This window comes from Adiantum capillus-veneris, chromosome 23 (assembly GCF_014529385.1).
Source record: "Adiantum capillus-veneris isolate H3 chromosome 23, ASM1452938v2, whole genome shotgun sequence".
Classification (NCBI taxonomy): Eukaryota; Viridiplantae; Streptophyta; class Polypodiopsida; order Polypodiales; family Pteridaceae; genus Adiantum; species Adiantum capillus-veneris.
Window position 1 is genome coordinate 8500510 of NC_140953.1, and position 24705 is coordinate 8525214.

The 24705-nt window shown below is 43.5% G+C and overlaps 1 protein-coding gene across 1 annotated transcript in view; it reads left to right on the top strand.

Moving 5' to 3' along the window:
• The first annotated feature begins 3708 nt into the window (after positions 1-3708).
• Positions 3709-24705, top strand: part of LOC147427392 (uncharacterized) — a 35759-nt gene continuing 14762 nt past the window's right edge. Inside the window, exons 1-2 of the mRNA XM_086497313.1 lie at positions 3709-3843; positions 3925-4327. Of these exons, the coding sequence (XP_086353439.1) occupies positions 3806-3843; positions 3925-4327 (441 nt within the window). The 5' untranslated portion in view covers positions 3709-3805. The remainder of the gene's footprint in view (positions 3844-3924; positions 4328-24705) is intronic.

Genomic DNA, 24705 nt, shown 5'->3' on the forward strand with positions numbered 1-24705 from the left:
GAGTCGTCGACACCTGTCTTCCCAAGTAATGCCAGTTCTGACAGGCTTGTGTTTCTTGGATGGTGACAGGTAAGAGATTCTTTCCTTGGGATTACAACGAAAATTGTAGCAGTAACAAAAGATCGTCCAATGTACCAGCTGGATACTTCTCCATGTAGATATAGTGGAAGCTCATCCCAAAGGATGGGCACATAGAGATACAACACTAAGATATTATAGTCTAGTGATCAAAGATCAAATTTTTGATCTAAATGATTGTATTACCTATTAGATAGAGAAGGTTGTATTGGTGTATATGAAATGATAATAGAGGTTTATGACATCTTGTTTTAAAATATTGGTATTTAATATATTATGTAATACAATTGTCTAAGTATGGTTCAATTATGAGGATATTTTCATACTTAAACACACACACACACAGAGGGGGAGAGAGAGAGAGAGAGAGAGAGAGAGAGAGAGAGAGAGAGAGAGAGAGCTTGTGACCTAGAGAATTCTGTCAGGGATTTGCTTGCTACACGCACATCGAACACCCACACCTCACCAAATTTTACAGTTATGCTCCTCTTCAGTGCAAGAACAATTATGGACTTCCAAATGAACAAAACACTAGCACACAAAACAATATCAACCAAATCAAATCCGGGATTTGCACAAACTATCAAGGGACGTTTTGTGTGTGTGTGTGTGTGTGGGGGGGGGGGGGGGGGGGGGGGGGGGGAGCAATTGAAGTCCAAATCCAAACATTTTTTCACAAGAATGTTCCCCTCTCTGAGTAGAATTGGAATATGTAATCAAAGTTAAATATCATAGAATATCCTTGATGTTGGTACTAGAATCTTATCCTGGCTACAATTTTGTTTGATATCTAATCATCATGTGAAAAGAAATAATGCTGCCAAAACTAAAAACTAATAAAACCATTTACAGGACTTGCCATTAGAGAAGAAGTATATAACATAATCGGTGTAAACTTGGAAAAGGCATCATCCTTGTTAACTTGTTGGCCTTGCCATACCATCCTAGTCCTTTGAAGCAACAAAAAATTTGTTTTCTGTAAGGAAATATCAACTTATGGTTGATTCTCTCTAAGTATTGCTCTTCATGTCGTTGTCTCATAGCACTATGCAAACATTTGATGTCTTGATTCCCTGGCTTCATGTGAATCTTGTCTCCTTGATATATTCCTTTGAGTCATGAACATATTGCGCATGCGAAAACATTACCAACACGCATAATAAAGATGATGATGCATGGGAAATTGTTGCAAAATACACAAGTGTGTGCTTTGAGAGGCTGTGAAGCCATGGAACCATAAATCATAAAAAATTAAGGTTCCACTTAATTATATGATTATAAGTGGAATATGAAGAATAAACAATTTTAAGCCTTGCTAAGAACCAAATCAATGCCCATCAACTCATGTTGCCAAGTATAGAACCAATGCTCGTAAACTCCTTGTGTTGGTAGGACAAGACATGGTTTTTAAGAGAAATTGATGACAAGTAATCAACCAGAGTGCTTTGTTGCATCTTTATTAGACACAATTAAAATCCTCACGAGTAAAAAAACTCTTGTTCCTGCAACTAGTCAAGTTTGTTTACTTTTCTACAAAAAACTTAAAACAAGATTAAAAGTCAATAAATTGATCAAATTTGCAAACCTTAAATCCTCAAAGCGCTGCTTTGAATCAATAGATGGCCGAGATGAGAGCTCATAACCTCGATGAGAGATTTTTGTACACATGTAAGGCTCCTCTTAATAGAGGATATGGGTTCCAAAACACACTAAGCCCAAAATAAGGTGCTTGGATGTGAAATCTCAAGCCCAAGTTGGCTATGGCAACGATGGCGGCATGTGAGGAGGAAGAAGTCATGCTGCCCTCTATCGGCCCTAAGCGGAGTTTCCCTAGAAATACATATTTCTAATAGGTCGAGGCACTCCCTTTTGGATCCAATTGCATAGCAAATGGTCAAAGTCAATCTTATCCTCCTTCCCCTAGAAAGCGAGCGTGTGGATGTAGCATTTCCTCAAAAAGTATGGCATCGATGCTAAATATCACATGGATGGCTTTCCCACACCCAATTGAGACCTTGAGTTGCTCTAATACTCATTTAAAAGCCCTTGGGAATATGGAGTTGCTCTTTACCGCTCAACCACCTCCTCTTATAGTGATCCCCAACCTGCGTAGGACCATGTTGCACCCTCAGGGCATCCTGCCCTTGTGTTGACAACTTTCTCGTTATATTTACCCAAAATTTACCACATGCATGTGCCTTCTCTCGAGTTTGGACTTCCCACCTTCTTCTCCTTTTTCTTTTTGAAGAAGTGTTGCGTGTGTGTAGATCCGTTTGATAGTCTTCTTTATCTTTGTTTGCATCTAAGCTCATTAAGTACTTCTGTGCTTCTTTACATTCCATATTGAACTATTTCTTCTTTGAGCTACATTTAATGATGCCTTTGTGAGACATGTGCTTCATAGCAAAGCATTCCATTGCACAAGAGAATATGACTTGATTGAAAACTTCCCACCTACATTCTAGTGTTATATCATTTGGGAGATTTGAGTTCCATAACATTTGCTTAACTAGATCGATATACATAGGTGTATGTGTGAAGTGTCCCAATGCTAGGTGTTTACATGCTTGGGTCTCTTTGTACATTTGAGATCAATACATATTGTCAAGTGATCCGATTCCGGATTGCATTGGTTAAGTGTAAACTTTATATGCAATTCAAGATGGCTTTTGAAAAAGCATATAGTCAATCTCACCATGTCATCATGTTTTCTACATGTAAATCCATTGGTGCCATTCCACACACACACACACACACACACACACACACACACACACACACACACACACACACACACACACACACACAGAGAGAGAGAGAGAGAGAGAGAGAGAGAGAGAGAGAGAGAGAGAGAGAGAGAGAGAGAGAGAGAGAGAGAGTTTCTATTATTATCCTCGAAGGTCAAATATGACATGTGGGACCAAATGAAACATGTCACATGCTCTATGTTGATTTGATCAATGACTCTTAAGGCTTTCGGACTGTGGATATGAGACTCACATACGAGTGGCAACTAAGAGTCCATGGAGTGCTTGGGAGAGAGAGGTATGCAGGGAGCAATCTGAGTTGAAAATGTAAGGGAAGCAAGCTTGAATGTGGTCTAAAGTTGAGCACTCAAGTAGGGTATGATGCTCAGACCCTTGAACTTGGTAATGAAAATTGTGTACATTCACTAAGAGACTCTACCCCAATGCCCCAACATCTTGTCTCACATCGGAGGATTGTAGACAAGGGGATCACAACATTGCAACAAGAAAATGTAGAGACAGAGATAGTGGGGAGGACTTGGATACAGGAGCCAGAAGAGAGCACATGCATATGTTTCACCACTAGCTTACCACGACCCTGTATATATCCACCGCCTCTCTCAACAACTCAATCAAGATTCACAAGCTCAAGACTTCACGACCATCGATGGTATTCAAGCGATTGCTTATTGGGAGGCTTGTTGATCGGCTCAAATGGCGTGTCAGAGACTCATATCACTCTCTCTCTCTCTCTCTCTTTGTCCTTCTCTCTCTCTAAGATGCGATGCATGTGCTCAAGATCTAGGTATAGCAGCCCCTACAAGATAGAGATAAATAGATTCTCTCACATTCTAGTTTCACTTTCCAAGTTTCTAGTCTTACACTTATGGTCTCTCTTTCGACCATAAGCAAAGTCTTATCGCATTCGGGTATATCTTATGAGAACTGAGAGGATGTAGTTTTGTTCAGCTTGCGACACTATGGAAGCTGGTACCGCAAGCCAAATGCACAACCTCAGGTAGGCGAAGCTCTCAGCTTGCCATTTTCTTTCTCTCTCTTCCTCCGAATTCAAACTCTACTCTGATTGTTTTGTTTCCAGCTTTTCCTCACGGGCCGCCTCGTGCTCAGACAAAAGACTGTTAAGGGCTTGTAGGACCAAGAAGAGCACATCAAATTCTATTCTCATCGGCCCCCGTAAAACCTCCGCAGTTGTGTCCCTGGAGGAGAAAGAGGAGGTCGCTAAAGAGACAAAGCACTCCACCTCGCTAAAGAATGCAGAGATTGCCCATTTTCCATCAAAGAAGGTTTGGAAGCTGCCCTCCAGAAGACCTAGACAGGACCCTCACTCGACATGGGCTAAGATGATGAGGGACATACAAGAGGTCGACTCTCCTGTGACAGTTCTTCATGGGTACCACAAAGCAGGGAAACTTTCTAAAGAGGGCTTGGTTGGCACACTTTTACGCTTGAAACAATTGAAAGAGTGGAAACATATTACGGAGGTGAGTTCTGTTTTTGCTCTTATCGACAAACAATCAGCTGGCAATTATTCTCAACATTATCAAGGTCTGCTCTTGATTTCCTTGATTGTAGTCAGTTCATAGTTGATGATACGCTACATGAAAGATCACTTAGTTGTTTGGCTTTGGTGGTGGTGTCACAACCATGGTTTTTCAATCCGCAGACTCAAAAGCATTGTGAATTGTTTTTGGCACATGCCAAAAAGCCAGTGCTCATCATCATGACTTCCACTACTTGGCATTGATGATGTTAGGGAGATGCCATTTTATTAAGTCATTTCCTAGATTAATCTAGATATCTGTTATGGTTGTATGGTGACTTTACATTTTTAGGTTTTATCCAACTTATGGATAGTTTTTTATCTTTATTGGGTTGATTCTTTGCGTCTTTTGTAGTGCACGAGCTACCTTTTCTGGTATTAGTTTTTCTATGTACTAGCTATTTAGTGCTAGGTTGACCCTTAATCTCTAGAGCCATAAATATGCTGATCTTTCTGTCAACATATGCTCATGCGTGTGAGTGTGTTGCGCATGACCATATTTTGATACCTGGTTTTCCACCCACTACTGGACATTGATGAGGCTACTAGGGATATCACCGTATATAGTCGATACTATGCGTGATGGGGCTGTTGGGTAGGCTGTCTTGTGGATAACTACATCGATTGTATCTTTCATGACAACAATTTTGGTGGCATGCAAGGGCTCATGCTGCTGGTAGCAGTATTGAAATTTTGATGGTGAGTATGGTCGTCTTGGAGACACAAGAGTGGCCTCATTTTTACCAACATACCACAAAAATCATCTGGTATACTTTATCTGACCTACTAGGCTATCTCAAGAAATTTGTTGACTAGAAAGACGACTTTACTGCTTGTCATAATAATCAATATCTAATTCTCCTAAATGATTTTCTCATGTTAAATTGATCATTTAATATGGGGAAGTGCCAGGGGAGAAAAAGCTAGAATATTGGTTAAGCTAGCAGACCGGCCACAGGGATCCAAAGGGGGGCCATCTGCAAAAGAGCCATGTGCAACAATGGGCTAAAAAGACCCTAAGGTTCAGCCCATTAAGACTTCCAAAATGCTAAGGTTCCAAAATTCAAAGGTTGTGTCCAAAGGTCAACCATGGGGGGAATTGGATGCTCTGTGTGTGTCCCAAACGTCTTTACAAATCCCTACATAGGAGGAGGCGAGCCTTGCTTGTAGGGGATGAGAGAGAAAGTCACACACACACACAAGCTCCCTTTACACAAAGGGAATGAGGGACACATGTCAGCTCCCTAGGCTAGATGCCCACAAGGTGTACCCAATTCCTATTGGATGGCCTTGGAGGTGGACCAATGAGAATTAGGCTAGAGTAAATCTAGTTTAATTAATTTAAAAACACTTAATAAAAGAACCAATGAGAATTAAGCCCTCTAGAAGACTATTGGACAGTCTCCCAAGGGGTCCAATGAGCATTCAGCAGCCCAATGGCTTGCCTGATTCCTATTGGCCAGGAGGCAAAGGGGTCCAATGAGAGTTTAGTTGAATTATTAAATTACCTAAAGCTCTCACAAAAGGGGAAAGGGGGACACATGTCAGAAGGCTATCACTTATGCTGCTTAATTGTCATTGGCTAGCCCTAGGGAGGTCCCATGAGAGGGTAACATGAGCAAATAGCAAGAGGGGTCGACCAAGAGAGGGAGGGGGGCTGATTTTTGCAAGGCATTATCACACACACACACTCGCACAATCTCATGTGTGAAGTAAAGAAGTGCCACGTGACACATCCCAACCCTATGTGTCCGTAGACAAGCTACACCACAGTAGGGTTCAGTCAGTTTAGTCAGTTTAGATTAGCAATGATCTGACACTTTTGTGAGTCTATTCGTAGACCGTGCATGCCCAGTCACTTAGCTTAGATGCATATCCTCCGGTTGCACACAACATGATCATCGGAATTCCCATCAGAATCATTAGTATCAGTTAGAGGAATTTTCCAGTGCATTTAGCCTATTTTCCTATTTATTGGTTATTTTCACTTATTATTTTTAAGTGACTTTCCAACAAAAGTAGGTAGGGCAATTTTGCTAAGTTAATATATAAGCAAACCCAAGTTAGCACTTTCTGGCAAAAGAGGTAGTAGGAGCTTCCCGCTCAACAGGCAACTTCTCAACAGTACCCCCCCTCAGCAGTAGACCCTCGCCATCCACTCCTTCCCTTTGGCGTTTCCTCCCAGCAAGCCATCGCCTACAAGTCCTCTTGCCTGGCGTTTTCCAACCTCAGCAGATACATCCCAGCCAACGTCTTTTCAGCCTTGAAAAAAACGCCAACATCACTTGCAGATTCAGCGTTTTTTCAGCCTTGTCAAAAACGCCAGCTCAGCAGTAGCAAAAACGCAGAATTCAGCAGTTGGATTCTCGCAGTTTTCAGCCTATGACACAGTAGCAGATCAGCCCCTAGACGGGTGCAGATGTTCCCCCCATTTTCAGCCATAAAAACGCAGCCAAAATAATCATTTTCAGCCACCGAAACAGTCCCGAAATTCAGCGATTAGAAGATCTCAGATTTCAGCCATCAAGTTGTCGTTGTCACCACCGTCGTCCATAGTAACAGGGAATGGCCATTTTCAGGTCCCCGTTCCCCGTTTCCATCCCAATTTCCCGTTTCGAATCCCCGTTCTGTGTTTCAAATGTGAGTATCTGAAATAGAGAATGGCATTTCATGCATGTTGCCGTTCCTCGTTCCCGTTCCGATTTCCCGTTCCTGGTAACTATGCCGTCGTCGTCATCGGCATAGTCCAAGTTGCATTAGTCCATTGCATCCGCATTGTACACCTTTGTGCAATCAAAGTAGACCACTCTCGCCGACGAGAGTGGGGCCTTCGGAGGAGGATTTTACAACCTCTCGGGTGTCGTATCTCTTCTCTCTCCTTCTCTCAGTCTCATTCACTTGCACACACAATATCCACTCACTTTGTTCGTGACCACAACACTCTACAAGACGGAAAGCTCTCTCTTTCCCTAAGGACTAAAAGGAACCTTGAGCAATAAAGATCACTAATCTTGAGAAAATACAACATTCATTCCGCTGCACCTAACATTGGTATCAGAACTTTGGAAGTGTTCTGCATTACTCAAGGAAAGAACCACAAGAACCACAAGATTTTTTTTTTGCTTGTTGCGATCGCACGAACCCAAGTTTACTTTGGGCGTGGCGATTCCTAAGCGTGTTTTGTTGACGAGTGACAGGAATCCCAAGAAAGAAGGGCTTGTCCAGCCTCCCCTTGTGTCTCTTTTCACTCATTGAGAGCGGACCGTGCACTTAGCGGCCGGCCAATTGACGTGAGGTGGGAAAAAGCAACCTTGGTGTGAGCGCAAGGCCGCCACGGGGTGCGTCCGCAGAAAAGGGTAGAACTCAGGTGAAGAGAAGATCCTTCTCCAACGCGATTTGCAAGCGAAAGAAAACCTCAAGACCCCAAGAACCCAAGACCCTCAAGACTCAAGAACCTCAAGAACCCAAGATTCTCACGAATCAAGGACCTCAAGACCCTCAAGAACCCAAGTTCCTCGTGAACTTAAGAACCCACAAGAACCCACAATTGCAGAATGGTCATCACTCGAAGCGGAATGGATACTTCGCTTGGAGGTGATGAGCATGAGAGAGGTGAAGAAGAATTTTCCCCACCAGGAGGTTTTTCCGACCCTCCCCCTTTCCCATCTACGACAAGGAATGCACTAACTCCTATGGAGGCTTTCGCCAAGAGGATGATGGACAGGAAGTTAGAAAGCGAAGAAAGAATCGCAGCCATCGAGCGTAAGTACGAAGAAAGAATGGCAGCCATAGCGCGTGAGAGCGAGCAAGCACGCTTGGAAGCCAAAGCAAGAGAAGCAGAATTTGATCGAGAGAACCAAGCAAGACAAGCAGAATTTTATCGCGAGAACAAAGCACGATTGCAAGAGATGTTGCGACTCTTTTCTCAAGTTCAGACAACGATGCAAGAGATTCGGGAAAAGGAGACTCTCCCAGTCTCTTCTTCTCCAAAGCATGACACACAGGATTTGCATGATTGTGTGAAGCATGATGATGATTTGATTGACAATGATGAGCACAATGATTTGCATGATGATAAGCATGATGATTTGAATGATATTGCTAAGCATGATGATTTGGATGATAAAGACGAGCATGATGATTTGCATGATCAAGATGTGATTTCTCACAAGCATGATGAGTTGCATGAAGATGACGTGATTGTTCACAAGGATGATGTGTTAGTGGATGCTTTTTCTAGCGAAACTAACCTCGTTGTAGAGTCGATCAATCACGAAGAACCGATCTTGGCTTTTCAGTCGAGGTCCAAAGAACCCCCACAGGACGATTTGATCATTCAAGAAGAATCGATCTTGGCTCTCGAGCCTTGGTCCAAAGAACCATCACAGGAAGTATTATGTGTTCGCATGATTGATATGCACGCATTGTTCGAGTGTTTCATTCGTGAAGGTTTCCTGTATTTTAGTGAGCATCGTTATGTGATCCCTTTTCCTAGGCATGACATATTGCATGTTGAGCACGTTTCTCTCATGGATGAGCACGAATGTATGCGGATTTTTCGTGAAAAGTTGAAAAGTTTGTATGTAAGGAAGTCGCATTCCATGTCTCTTCCTTGGCATGACACAGTATTCGAACGAGCATATGATTGTATGAGCACCAAGCATGGGCATTTCCATTGTGATTTGCCACAGTTGATTGACTTCGATCAAACAGAAAAGATTCGAGCGCATTGTTTGCATGTGTTGGATGAACGGGTTGTCACTCCGTCTCTATGTTCATCTACATTGCATACACAGTCTATAGAGAAGACAAGATTTTTTTCCTTCACTTTACATGGAATGGGTATGTTCATGGTTTTGTGTTGGAGATGGTTTCAGGAATTTTCAGCTATGGAGATTCTTGAAGACGAAAGAAGCAGGACTCTACACGAAGTTGAAGCAAGAAAGGAGATTCAGAAGACTTTGTGTCGCTTTTGGCCCGGCCCAAAGAAGCAAGCGTTGCAGACCTTTATGAAGTTCAAGTACCGCGCGACCCACACATCAGAGTGGGCCAGCGAAGAGTCCCTTCCAGGATTCCGGATGTTGTTGGCGATCTCCCTCGACGCCATACAGTTCGGTACCAGTACCTCACTTTGAAAAGGAGGGGATGTCATGTGACACATCCCAACCCTATGTGTCCGTGGACAAGCTACACCACAACAAGGTTCAGTCAGTTTAGTCAGTTTAGATTAGCAGTGATCTGACACTTTTGTGAGTCTATTCGTAGACCGTGCATGCCCAGTCACTTAGCTTAGATGCATATCCTCCGGTTGCACACAACATGATCATCGGAATTCCCATCAGAATCCATTAGCATCAGTTAGGGGAATTTTCCAGTGCATTTAGTCTATTTTCCTATTTATTGGTTATTTTCACTTTATTGGTTATTTGTGAGTCTATTCGTAGACCGTGCATGCCCAGTCACTTAGCTTAGATGCATATTTTCCGGTTGCACACAGCATGATCATCGGAATTCCCATCAGAATCCATTAGCATCAGCTAGGGGAATTGTCCAGTGCATTTAGTCTATTTTCCTATTTATTGGTTATTTTCACTTATTATTTTTAAGTGACTTTCCAACAAAAGTAGGTAGGGCAATTTTGCCAAGTTAATATATAAGCAAACCCAAGTTAGCACTTTCTGGCAGAAGAGGCAGCAGGAGCTTCCCACTCAACAGGCAACTTCTCAGCAATACCCCCCCTCAGTAGTAGACCCTCGCCATCCACCCCTTCCCTTTGGCGTTTTCCAACCTCAGCAGATACATCCCAGCTAGCATTTTTTCGGCCTTGAAAAAAACGCCAGCATCACTTGTAGATTCAACGTTTTTTCAGCCTTGTCAAAAACGCCAGCTCAGCAGTAGCAAAAACGCAGAATTCAGCAGTTGGATTCTCGCAGTTTTCAGCCTATGACACAGTAGCAGATCAACCCCTAGACGGTTGCAGATGTTCCCCCCATTTTCAGCCATAAAAATGCAGCCAAAACAGTCATTTTCAGCCACCGAAACAGTCCCGAAATTCAGTGATTAGAAGATCTCAGATTTCAGCCATCAAGTCGTCGTCGTCACCACCGTCGTCGTCATCGGCATAGTCCAAGTTGCATTAGTCCATTGCATCCGCATTGTACACCTTTGTGCAATCAAAGTAGACCACTCTCGCCGACGAGTGGGGCCTTCGGAGGAGGGTTTTACAACCTCTCGGGTGTCGTATCTCTTCTCTCTCCTTCTCTCAGTCTCATTCACTTGCACGCACAATATCCACTCACTTTGTTCGTGACCACAACACTCTACAAGACGGAAAGCTCTCTCTTTCCCTAAGGACTAAAAGGAACCTTGAGCAATAAAGATCACTAATCTTGAGAAAATACAACATTCATTCCGCTGCACCTAACAAGAAGACTCTCTCTCCTTGTCAAGCTTTAATGGAAAGCTTACCACCTACTCCAAGCTTGTGAGAAGGGAGGCCTACACCACCAACTCTTGGCTTTGTGATGCAAATCCAACCAAGAGCCAAGCTTCAATGCATGCTCATCTCCTCTACCATGCTAATTACTAAGCTAAGCTATGCTAATATGAGTGATTACGTGAGGAGATGTACATCTTTCTCGTAAGAATACTCCTGCTTCCTCTCAATCTACTCTCATACCCTGCTAGTTCTCACCATCTTCGAAGGTGTGTGAGGTCTTGGGTCTGAGACCGGGGAGAATTGTTGTTGTGTTTGATAAGTGTTTTGCTTAGTGCATGAAGCTTTCATTTTCATTGCATTAGCTAGTCTTGAAGGAACACAAATAATTGTATTGTACAATGTCTCTCCTGATGGGAGAAACCATAATACAAAGCCTTTTGGAGGGGGGACTGGCTCCATGTAAATCCGGTCCTCAACTGTTGTCAATAGCTTAATTTCTCTCTCTTGAAAGTATTGTTCATGCTATCTAACGAGGTGTTATGCTTTTTGTTGCTCTCTCTCCACCCAAGCACTCTTGTAATTCTCATTAGGAATCTATTCTAATGAAATGCTCACTATGTTCATGCTAATTTCCGCTACACACAAGTTTTTAGGCCATTAAATGTTACATTGATATTAGAGCACAAGGTTTCTCTTTTCTTGCTCAAGAAGGGAGGTCCTCAAGCTAGCTATAAATGGTTGGTATTATTAATTGCATGTGAGTAAGTAGAATAGGGATTTTTCAGCCTTGCAGTGCCCCTGCCTTCGTGCAGCTAAGGGGGCATCACCGTCAGGAGCTATGGTCTTAATAGTGGAGTCCTACGGGGCTTGCTTACGGCTTAACCACTATTGAGCTATTAGAAGCTTGACAGGAGCCGGTGCTGTTTTGGTGTTGAACGACCCTCTCTTCCATTCCTTGCAATTAATGGTATTCGAGCCACGGGTACAGTAGCTTGAGTGCTTTTTCTAAAGGGGTAAAGAGGAGTAGCAACTAGGGCTTGAAGTGCCAAAGTACACCTAAAAAGTTTACACCTAAAAGTTGTTAGAATGGCTGACAATAGTAAAGAGAGTGAAATTAATGTTGATAACTTTGATTTTGTTAATGAGCAAGCTACTAATGATACTCCGATCCTTGTTAACTATCTTGTTTCTAGGCTTCAACAAGCCATGGGCAATCCATCTCTCCAAAGTGAAGTGCAACGGCAGCTCCGTTCTCATGGGATTCTTTAAGCTCACCACCATGACGAGAGAACACCTAGGAAGCCTCCTTGTGAGACTTCCAAAAGAGGTCTCTCTCTGATTCGGGAAGAAGAAGAGAATCCATACGAAGGGCTCAAGAATTTACTTCTTGATGATGCATCTCCTTCCCAAAGGAAAACTCAAGAGCCTCCACCGAAGGAACGAGAAAGAAGTGAGTCTCCCTCCACCTCGGTGGAGATGGCTCCACGAAGACGGCGGACTAAACGCTCTCCATCACCACCAAAGCGGAGAAGACCATCGCACCCTTCTCCACATCATAATTCAAAGAGGGATGATAAAAAGCAAGAGAAGGAAAAGGCGAGAAAGAGGACACCCTCTTCTCCATCTTCTTCATCCTCTTCCTCTTATGAAAGTGATGGTGAAGACGACGAAGATCAAGAGAAGAAAAAGGCGAGAAAGAGGTCACCCTCTTCTCCACCTTCCTCAAATTCTTCACCTTTTGAAGAAAGTGATGGTGCAACCTTTGAACCATAAAAAAGAAGAGGCCATAGGAAATCCTATGCCGCATGGAAGAGGTCGTCCAAGCTCAAGAAGTTCAAAGAGGGAGGGAAGAGCATCTCTTTCCTTACCTATGATGGCACCTTTGGTGCTACGGACAAAGTCTTGGCCTTTATCCAACAATTTGATGCGGCGTTCGGAGATGAGGGCTTCACGGAGTCCTCTAAGCTACGCCATGTAGCTATGCACTTTCAAAAGTCCGTAGGCAATGGTGGTCTAGCCTACGAGCCAACGGTGAAGCTCCACGAACATGGAAAGCTTTAAGAGCTTCCATTATGAAGCAGTTTTTGGCCACCGATGCCAAAGACAAAGTACTCACCGAATGGCGAAGCTTACAGCTCTCTCCCTATGAATCCATCCACAAATATGTAGACAAGTTTTGGGACCTACAACTCAAAGCCACTGTCTTTAAAAAGTTGGATTTTGGAGAGCAAAAGCAACAATTTTGTGCGGGCTTAACCGAAGAAATGGCGGAGTATGTCAACTCCCAAAGGCCACGTACCATATCGGCGGTAATACACCATACTATGGTGGCCTCTCGAATCAATTTCCAAACGGGGACTAAAAGAAATAATAAGCCCACGGAAAACAAGGGTTCCAACGAGCCTAAGGAGAAAGACAATGTCCAAAAGTCTCCTAAGGGCAACTCCAACAAAGCTAAAGAGAAGGGAGTTTACAAAGGTAAAAACAAACTCTCTCCTGAAGAGCTTGAGTGTTATTGCAAGGATAACCGGTGTTTCAAGTGCGGCGAACAAGGGCATGCGTACCGCGCTTGTCCTCAAAAGAACAACCGCCAAGATCCTCCTAGAGCTACCTTGGTTAAAATCCAAGAGGAGGAGATTTACCAAACTCACCACAAAGGATCTCCTCTATGCCATGCTTGGGGAAAGGTAAGAGAACATGATGCTTTTATTCTCTTTGACCCTGGTTCTACTCACAATTTTATATCTATAGAGTTGGCCACCAAGCTAGGCATACAAGCCTATGAGATGGGAGATGTCCTACCCGCAGACCGTGCTTTCAAGGGGCAAGAAGCTTTAGTCACTCTCTTTATCGGGAAATTGAGGCTTCATGTCCAAAGCTATGTGGACAAAGAGGACTTCTTTATCTCTCCTCTCAAGCATGAGGATGTAATCCTAGGGGCACCATGGTTTGATCGCCTGGCTGCTAATGTTAAATTCCCTGAAAGGAGAATCTCCTTTAAGTTCAGGGAGAAAGACATGTATATAGATGCTAAGGAAATGGGTTACACTATCCCCATTGTACATACACCAGCTTTCAACAAGTCAATAAAGAGCTCTATTTCCGTGTACATGATTTTTGTTAAAGATTCTCAAAATGAACCTAATGCTTTAGCAAAAGAAAATAAAAGCAACCAAAAGGAATTAGAGTTATCTGATTTTCTCAAGGGGTTTCAAGATGTTTTTATTGACGACATCCCTTGTGAGCTACCTCCTAAACGAGGTAATGATGACCATGCAATTGAGCTTCTTCCAGGAAGTTCACCGCCTAGCAAACCTCCTTATAGAGTTTCTCAAGCTCAACAAGAGGAGATTATGCGGCAAGTGCATGAGTTAGTTGAGAAGGGCATGGTTAGGCCGAGCTCATCTCCATTTTGCTCACCTGTGCTATTAGTGTAGAAGAAAGACAGCACATATCGTATGTGTGTCGACTATAGAGCACTAAATAGGATCACTATCAAGAATAGGTTTCCCGTTCCACGGGCAGAAGACCTATTTGATAAGCTAGGATTGACCTAAAAAGTTGCTATCATCAAATAAGGATAGTTGATCAAGACATTGTAAAGACCGCATTTCGCACCACATTTGGTCTTTACGAATACATTGTCATGCCTTTTGGCTTGACCAATGCACCAGCCACATTCAACCGCTTGATGGAGAAGCTGTTAAGGCCTCATCGAACCTTCACTGGAGTGTTCTTTGATGATATTATCATCTACTCTAATTCATTAGATGAACACAAGCAACACCTCCAGGTAATATTTCAAGTTTTAAGAGAGAATAAACTTTATGTTAATTGAAAGAAAAGTGAATTTTTCTTGCAAGAGATTCAGTATTTAGGTCACATTATCTCTCAAGATGGCATCCAAATGGATCCATCAAAGTTAGAGGTAATAAAAGGATGGCCTAACCAAAAAATCTTCATGAACTAAGAAGCTTTATAGGTATGTGTGCATACTATAGACGCTTCATAGAAAAGTTCTCACAAATTGCGGGACCATTACATAACCTAACAAAGAAAAGCGTTAGGTATACATGGTCTGCTAAGGAGAACAATGCTTTCGAAAAGCTTCTCTCTCAACCTGTGCTTACACTACCGGATCTCTCAAAACCATTTGAGGTCCAATGTGATGCTTGCGGTGATTGCCTTGGAGCTGTTTTGCTTTAAGAAGGGTACGCCATAGGCTATGAAAGTCGAAGGCTCGACCCTGTTGAGCAAGCTCTAGGCATATATGAAAAGGAACTCCTTGCAGTTCTACATGCCTTAGACTCATGGAAGCACTATTTATTTGGGACTCCTTTCATTCTGCGAACGGATCACCAAAGTCTTAAGTACTTCATGACGCAGACCAAGCTCTCCGACAAACAAATGAGGTGGGCAAATTTCCTTTCGCAATTTCATTTTCATATTGCTCACATTGCTGGCAAGCATAATCAAGTAGCTGATGCACTCTCAAGACGGCCGAGAGTGAATGCGGTTTCCATAGCAACTCACAATGATGTATCTTCAATGATAGATGAGTATGCTATTGATCCCGATTTTAGAGATGTGATTTCAGCCCTTGCATCAGGGAAGAAAGAAGAACCATTTACTTTACAAGATGGTTATCTTCTCTACGGCAATAGACTATGTGTTACTAATTCACTACGTGAGAAAGTAATGTATGAATCTGTAAGGTGCAACGGAATGAATGTTGTATTTTCTCAAGATTTGTGATCTTTATTGCTCAAGTTTCCTTTTAGTTCTTAGGGAAAGAGAGAGCTTTCCGTCTTATGGAGAGTATTGTGGTCACGAACAAAGTGAGTGGATATTGTGCGTGCAAGTGAATGAAACTGAGAGAAGGAGAGAGAAGAGATACGACACCCGAGAGGTTGTAAAACCCTCCTCCGAAGGCCCCACTCTCGTCGGCGAGAGTGGTCTACTTGATTGCACAAAGGTGTACAATGCGTATGCAATGGGCTGATGCCGATGACGACGACGGTGATGACGACGACGACTTGATGGCTGAAATCTGAGTTCTTCTATTCACTGAATTCTGGGCCTGTTTCGGTGGCTGAAAATGACTGTTTTGGCTGTGTTTTTATGGCTGAAAATGGGGGAACATCTGCAACCAACTTGGGGTGAATCTGCTACTTTGCTAACTGCTGAAAACCTACGTTTTCCGACGGCTAAAATCTAAAACGCTGACCTGCTGCAAAAACGCTAGCAAAAGCTGAGGTCTGCTGACTTATCCTAGCGTTAGCAAAACGTTGATGGGCTGAATTTATGATGAGGCTAGAATCGTTGATGAGGACCTGCCCTTGCCAAAAACGCTAGGCCTGTTGAGGCAAAAACGCTGGCAAGGCTGATTTGCTAGGGTACTAACGCCAGAAGGAGCTCCAAGGCGAGGGCTGATGCTGTGGAAAGAAAACGCCAAGAATGGGGGAATGATGGCGATGCTTACTGCTGCTGGGGGTGCTGAGGGGGGGATACTGCTGAGAAGTTGCCCGTTGAGCGGGAAGCTCCTGCTGCCTCTTCTGCCAGAAAGTGCTAACTTGGGTTTGCTTATATATTAACTTAGTAAAATTGCCCTACCTACTTTTGTTGGAAAGTCACTTAAAAATAATAAGTGAAAATAACCAATAAATAGGAAAATAGGCTAAATGCACTGGAAAATTCCCCTAACTAATGTTAATGGATTCTGATGGGAATTCCGATGATCAGGCTGTGTGCAACCGGAGGATATGCATCTATGCTAAGTGACTGGGCATGCACGATCTACGAATAGACTCACAAAAGTGCCAGATCACTGCTAATCTAGACTTGACTGAACTGACTGAACCCTGCTGTGGTGTATCTTGTCCATGGACACATAGGGTTGGGATGTGTCACGTGACAGAATCTCATGCTCCACCTTATGCGGGGCATAGAGGGATTTAGTCTACCTCAAAGGGAATTGAAACATATTTCTATTGGCCTACCATGAAAGTGAACATACAAGAGTATGTTTCTAAATGTGTGGTATGCCAAAAGACAAAATTTGATAGAGGGAAGCAACTTGGATTGCTTCAACCCTTGCCAATCCCTAATTCACCATGGGAGAGCATATCCATGGATTTTATCTTTGGATTGGCTAAGTCTATCCATGGGAATACGGGAATATGGACGATAGTAGACAGGTTCAGTAAACAAGCTCATTTTATACCTGTCAAGAAGACTATCAAAGCCCATCAAATGGCAACCCTCTTCATTTCACAAATTTTCAAGTACCATGGCTTGCCAATGTCCATAGTGTCGGATAGAGATCCTAGAATGACCAGTAATTTCTGGAAGGGTCTCTTTGAGAATTTAGGGACAAGGCTAAACTTCTCTTCGGTCTATCATCCACAAACGGATGGCCAAAGTGAAATAGCCAACCTAATGATTCTCGATCTACTAAAAGCCTATGTAACGGAAGTAGATCAAAGATCCCAATGGGAGAAGTACTTACCCTTAGTGGAGTATGCTTACAATAACACTGTACATACTTCCACGGGAAAAGCACCTTTCGAGGTAATTGAGGGAAGATAAAAAAGTCCCTTGCTACTTAAGGTACATGGAAAGATCTTCGCTGCAGATGAGTATAGGCGAGACCTACAAGAATCTTTTCAAAAGATTAAGGATGCTATCTCTATCTCACAACAAAGGCAAAAGGCTGCTGCTGACAAGCACAGAAGAGCCCAAGCCTTTAAAGAAAATGATTGGGTCTTATTAAAATTCCCCAAGGCTCGATTAAGGCACACGACGAGCAAGAATCCTACGGGACACGAAAAGTACTATGCTAAACTAGCAAAAAGGTACTATGGTCCCTTCCAGATTCTTAGGCCAATCAATGAGATGGCCTATTAACTCAAGTTGCCCAATCATTGGCTCATACACAATGCTTTCCATGTGAGCCTATTAAAGCCTTACAAAGGAGAGCCACCTCAAGAACCAACTACTGAAGACCCACCGGAGATCGAGGACCAAGAGGAGGTGCTACAGCCCGAGTCCATTCTCTGACATGAAGACAAGGTACTAAGAGGCGGTAAGACTATCTGACGACATTTTATTAAGTTTAAGAATTATCCTTTTGGAGATGCTAGATGGATGCAAGGCATACAATTAAAGGATAACCTAAACCTTGTCAATGCTTACAATGCTTCCCAAGAGTAAGCAAATGTACAAAATGTTAAAAATGAACAAAGTTTTTGTCTTCTAAGACTCTTTTTCTTTATTGTGCACAAAAATGAAGTAGTATGCATACTTAGATTAAGTTTGCGGAGACGACGTCTCCCAAACACCAAGTAGAGCTTGTCACTCTACTATGGAAGATTGATAGGACTAATGTGCAGACATGCTTGCGGCAGCCTCAGGCTCTCAAGCGCCAAATGGACTAGTCATCCATTGTGGAATGATGTCGTAGGGTAACATAGGGATCCTCTACCCGCTAAGAAAAGGACTTATGAATATGCTTTATCTTCTCTACACCATAGTCGAGGACGACTATGATTTCAAGAGAGAGGTAATGTCATAATAATCAATATCTAATTCTCCTAAATGATTTTCTCATTTTAAACTGATCATTTAATATGGGGAAGTGCGAGGGGAGAAAAAGCTAGAATATTGGTTAAGCTAGTAGACCGGCCACAGTAGGGATCCAAAGGAGGGAAAATAGGGATCCGAAGGAGGGGCCATCTGCAAAAGAGCCATGTGCAACAATGGGCTAAAAAGACCCTAAGGTTCAGCCCATTAAGACTTCCAAAATGCTAAGGTTCCAAAATTCAAAGGTTGTGTCCAAAGGTCAACCATGGGGGAAATTGGATGCTTTGTGTGTGTCCCAAAAGTCTTTACAAATCCCTACATAGGCGGGGGCGAGCCTTGCTTGTAGGGGATGAGAGAGAAAGTCACACACACACACACACACACACACACAAGCTCCCTTTACACAAAGGGAATGAGGGACACATGTCAGCTCCCTAGGCCAAATGCCCACAAGGTGTACCCAATTCCTATTGGATGGCCTTGGAGGTCGACCAATCAGAATTAGGCTAGAGTAAATCTAGTTTAATTAATTTAAAAACACTTAATAAAAGAACCAATGAGAATTAAGCCCTCTAGAAGATTATTGGACAGTCTCCCAAGGGGTCCAATGAGCATTCAGCAGCCCAATGGCTTGCCTGATTCCTATTGGCCAGGAGGCAAAGGGGTCCAATGAGAGTTTAGTTGAATTATTAAATTACCTAAAGCTCTCACAAAAGGGGAAAGGGGGACACATGTCAGAAGGCTATCACTTATGCTGCTTAATTGTCATTGGCTAGCCCTAGGGAGGTCCCATGAGAGGGTAGCATGAGCAAATAGCAAGAGGGGTCGACCAAGAGAGGGAGGGGGGCTGATTTTTGCAAGGCATTATCACACACACACTCACACAATCTCATGTGTGAAGTAAAGAAGACTCTCTCTCTCCTTCTCAAGCTTTAATGGAAAGCTTACCACCTACTCTAAGCTTGTGAGAAGGGAGGTCTACACCACCAACTCTTGGCTTTGTGATGCAAATCCAACCAAGAGCCAAGCTTCAATGCATGCTCATCTCCTCTACCATGCTAATTACTAAGCTAAGCTATGCTAATATGAGTGATTATGTGAGGAGATGTACATCTTTCTCGTAAGAATACGCCTACTTCCTCTCAATCTACTCTCATACCTTGCTAGCTCTCACCATCTTCGAAGGTGTGCGAGGTCTTGGGTCTGAGACCGGGGAGAATTGATGTTGTGTTTGATAAGTGTTTTGTTTAGTGCATGAAGCTTTCATCTTCATTGCATTAGCTAGTCTTGAAGAAACACAAAGAATTGTATTGTACAATGTCTCTCTTGATGGGAGAAACCATAATACAAAGCGTTTTGGAGGGGGGACCGGCTCCATGTAAATCCGGTCCTCAACTGTTGTCAATAGTTTAATTTCTCTCTCTTTTGAAAGTATTGTTCGTGCTATCTAACTAGGTGTTATGCTTTTTGTTGCTCTCTCTCCACCCAAGCACTCTTGTAATTCTCATTAGGAATCTATTCTAATGAAATACCCACTATGTTCATGCTAATTTCCACTACACACAAGTTTTTAAGCCATTAAATGTTACACTGCCTCAATGATGTCTAGAAATAATCAAGGTCATCTCGCTCTTTAGTGGTTGTGTTGGTGGTTCGTTTTGTATTGAACGGAAGAGAGATGGTCTAGGTTTGGTACTCAATACAATTTTATTATTAATCTTGCTAAAGGGCATCCTAGTCTCGAAATGTTCAATGTGCGTTTTTGCGATGGGGTTTAGTTAGTAAAGTATGACATGTGGTACTAATTGGAGTGGAAACGAAAGAGAACATTATGTTGAGATTTTTAGCAAAGGATTTGAGACAAAATATTCTAAGCTAAAGTCTTTTCTATAATGGCATATGTAAGATGGTACATAGACTCAGAATATATGATGGTATATGATTCTATGAGATGATGAGTACTGACAAAGGAGGCAGTGGAAGATGCAATGAAGACAAGAATTGCCTCGTGATCCGGTGGACACCTCGACTCCGATCTAGAACCCCTGCAATGCCATATACATGAACAAGGCACCTGTAGAGAAGAGAGGTCGGTGAGGTAGAAAGAGATAGGATATTTAAGACATAGTTACCATGAACGAGAAACCGGAACAGGGAACGCGGAACGGCAACTACCACAAAATGCCATTCCCTGTTACGGGTACTCACGTTTGAAACACGGAACGAGGATTTGGAACGGGAACTTAGAATGGGAACGGAAACGGAGACTTGAAAACGGTCATTCCCTGTTACTATGATTTAAGAAAGATGGAGAGAGATATCTAGGAAAAGCTCTCCATGTTGATAACAAGGTTACAGGTGACCAAGGGTGGTCCAACATAGAGTTGACGTGCCTAATGGACAAGCCCGAGGTACACACAATTGTGATTGCTACTGACACTCCCAACTGCGCCTGCACATGAGACCACTGACACGATCTCCACATGGGTAACGCTTCCAACATGTCATGTGACACATCCAACCCTATGTGTCCGTGAACAAGCTACAGCATGATCAGGGTTCAGTTCAGTCAAGTCAGTGTAGATTTAGAAGTGATCTGGCACTTTTGTGAGTCTATTCGTAGACCGTGCATGCCCAGTCACTTAGTGTAGATGCATATCCTCTGGTTGCACACAACATGATCATCAGTATTCCCATTAGAATCCATCAGATTCAGTCAGGGGAATTTTCCAGTGCATTTAGCCTATTTTCCCTATTTTTGACATTTTTCACTTATTATTTTTAAGTGACTTTCCAACAAAATTAGGTAGGGCAATTTTGCTAAGTTTGCATATAAGAAAACTAGAGTTAGCACTAAATGGCAGAAGAGGCAGCAAGAGCACCGCTCAACAGGCACCTTCTCAGCAGGACCCCAAAGGCTTCTAGCGTTTTTGCTCCACAGCAGCTTGGCTAGCGTTTTTGGACAAGACACAGCAGATTGGCCAGCGTTTTGCCCCTGCAGATCCCTGGCGACAAGACCACAACAGATCAGCCTAGCGTTTTTGCATTTGCAGAATTTCGGCAACAGAAACACCATTTTCAGCCCTAGCGTTTTTGCATCTGCCAGCAACCTCAACGTTTTGCAGATCTATCGCGACAGGATCAGCCCTAGGACCAGCGTTTTCAGTTTTCAGCAGTTAGACATCGCAGATCAAGTCCCGAACCTCACAGATCTCACCTTCCCGCAGCAGTTCCTCGCCGCACGGTCAGTTTCCGCAAGGTTTACAGTTTCAGTGCGTCGTCGTCGCATCGTCGCCATCGACATCGTCATCGACATAGAGTCAGAATTCAGCAGATAAAGATTTGCAGATTTCAGCCCATAGCGTTTTTGGACAGCAGTAGAAAGATTGCAGATTTCAGCCCTTAGGTCGACTTCGTCATCACCGCAGTCATCGTCGACATAGCCTAGACTTGCATTAGTCTCATGCATACCGTTTGTACCAGATTGTGCAATCATAAGTAGACCACTCTCGCCGACGAGAGTGGGGCCTTCCGAGGAGGGTTTTACAACATCTCTAGTGTCGTATCTCTCTTCTCTCTCTATCTCTCAGTCTCATGCACTTGCACGCACAGTGTCCATTCACTTTGTTTGTGATCATAGCATTCTCTCATTAAGAACGGAAGGCTCTACCTTCCATAAGAACAAAAGGAACCTTGAGCACAGTTCGGAGCACTCATCTTGAGCAAAGCGCAAACATTCATTCGCTGCACCTAACACAACATGCTCTAAGAATATAGATCTGGTGCACCTCCTCCTAGCTAGATCTAGATTTGGATTTGGATCTCGGATGAGAAACTCTACCATTGCATGATCACAAAGCCTATAAAAGGCTGCCCTGAGGAGGTATTGCATCATAGAGAGGGTCTTCACACACTGCCTCTGTTGCCCAACAAAAACGCTGGGGCTGATCAGAATTAGGGAAGTAGGGAGGTACTACCAAGGGAAGGGCACCATATGTCCATAGGGCTCAGGGGAAAAAATAGGAGAGGCTGGGATAAGATATCCAAGGCTTCTAGGAGCCCACATGGCCATGGCACCAAGCCAAAACCCAAGACTAATCATGGCTGGGATATCACGACATGAGAAAACTGCCTCACACTAGCCGAGCATAGTCACAAAACAGCCCTCTCCCCCTAACACCTGTCCTTGGGAGAAACGGGGACCGACTGGATCAATCGAGAGAGATGTTTGAACTCTAAGAGGTACATGGCATCACAGGAATGGAGGGATCTAGGTCAGAAACATTTGTATGGTGCTCAGTGTGTTTCTAGATATGAAGATGTTACCTTCTCCATTTCCTACCCCTCAAAGACCTAGGAACAAGAATCCCTCTCGTGCCAGCCTCTGAGTGGGCACAAACATGGCATGTGCGACTAGAAAAGTACATTTACTTTGCACATGGCAGGGCATAGCCACAAAATATCCCTCACCTTCTAATCTGCTCACATGAGTAATGGAGCTACTAGCAGATTGGAGGTGAAACTTCAACACCTCTCTCAGCTTTCGGATGGGTTAAAGGCCCTATGAAAAGCACTGAAGTCTAAAAGCATTTTCTTTATATATGGTTTAGGGCCCTCGGCCGGCTCTGTAAGTTGTTGGGGGTTAGGATTATTAATCCTAACTAATAATCCTAACCCATTAATAATTTGGGCCGCTCGGTAAGACTTCATAAGTTGGGATTTCTTCTATTTCTTCTTCTTTGCTAGGCTTTAAAGCCCCTTTGTTTTGTTTTCTTGTTAGTCGCAAAGTAAGCATTTAATTGATGCAACCAAGAATGAAACACAGAAGCATCCATCTTACCATCATACTTATTGAACGTCAACTTCTCAGTGACTCGATTGTTGGAGTCATCGTCTCTACCTGTGCTATGTGATGACTCGTCAGCCTCCTTGAGTGGTTCGCTCTTCAGGGAGAGTACCTGTAGGACCAACTCTTTCATGCGTTGGTCCCGTTGCACCTCTCGCTCTAACTCCATATTTGCTCTCTTTTCTTCGGCCACTATGCGTTGAGCTTCGCGTGCTTGCTCACACTCGAGCTCCATAGCTGTCGTCTTTTCTTTAGCCGCCATGCGTTGAGCTTCATGTGCTTGCTCACGCTCGAGCTCCATAGTTGCCCTCTTTTCTTCAGCCGCTATGCATTGAGCTTCACGTGCTTGCTCATGCTCGAGCTCCATAGTTGCCCTCCGTTCTTCACGTTCTCTGTCCATGGCGGCGCACTAAGCCTCTTGTTGTATCATCATCTTCATCATAGACTTGACCAAAGTCTCCAATAGGGTTTGGTGCAACCCGTGGCGTGGATGTGGATGAGGGAGGGTCGAGAAACCGTCCTCCTGGTGTAGGGACTTCTTCTCCAATCTACTCTCATCACCTTCATGCAAAGCATCCATTCCGCTTCTGGTGATGACCATGCACTGAGTGCTTGGTACTTGGGGTACTTGGGTTTTGGGGTCATAGCTACAGGGAATTACCATTTTTAAGTCTTCATTCCCCATTCCCATCCCAATATTCCGTTCCGGATCCCCGTTCGTGTTTTAGACGTGAATATCCAAAACACGGAATGGCATTTCATGCATGGTGCCGTTTCGCATTTCCCGTTCCAATTTCCCGTTTCGGGTAACTATGTCTGGGGTACTTGGGGTACTTAGGTTCTGGGGTACTTTGGGTGCTTCGGTACTTGGGATACTTAGGTGCTTGGGTACTTAGGGTTCTTGGTACTTGGTACTGCTTGCAATTTGCATTTAAGAAGGCTTTCTCTTACCCAAGCTAAACTCCTTCCTAATGGGCGCACCCCTTGGTGGCCTTGCGCTCACACCAAGGTTGCTTTTTCCCATCGCACGTCAATTGGCCTGCCGTCAAGTGCAACGTTCGTGGAAGAGGGGACGTTGGGCAAGCCCTTCTTTTTTGGGTTACCTACCACTCTTCAAAAACAAAGATTAGGGATCGACACTCCCAAGTGGGCTTGGGTTAAGTGCGATCACAAGAAGCAAAAAAAATTATGTGGTTCTTTCGGATTCTTTCCTTGAGTGATGATACCGAACACTGCCAAAGAGCTCAGATACCCAATGTAATGTGTAGCGGAAGTGAATGATGGTGAATGCTCAGGATGAGTGCTCAGTTCGTGCCAAGGTTCCTTTTACTGCAGGGGAGAGAGAGCCCTCCTTTACTTCATGAGAGTTGTGCAAAATACCAAAACAAGAGAGAATGAAAACTGTGAGAGAAAGTGCACAGAGAAGAAGAAGAAGAAGAAGAAGAGAGTTTTA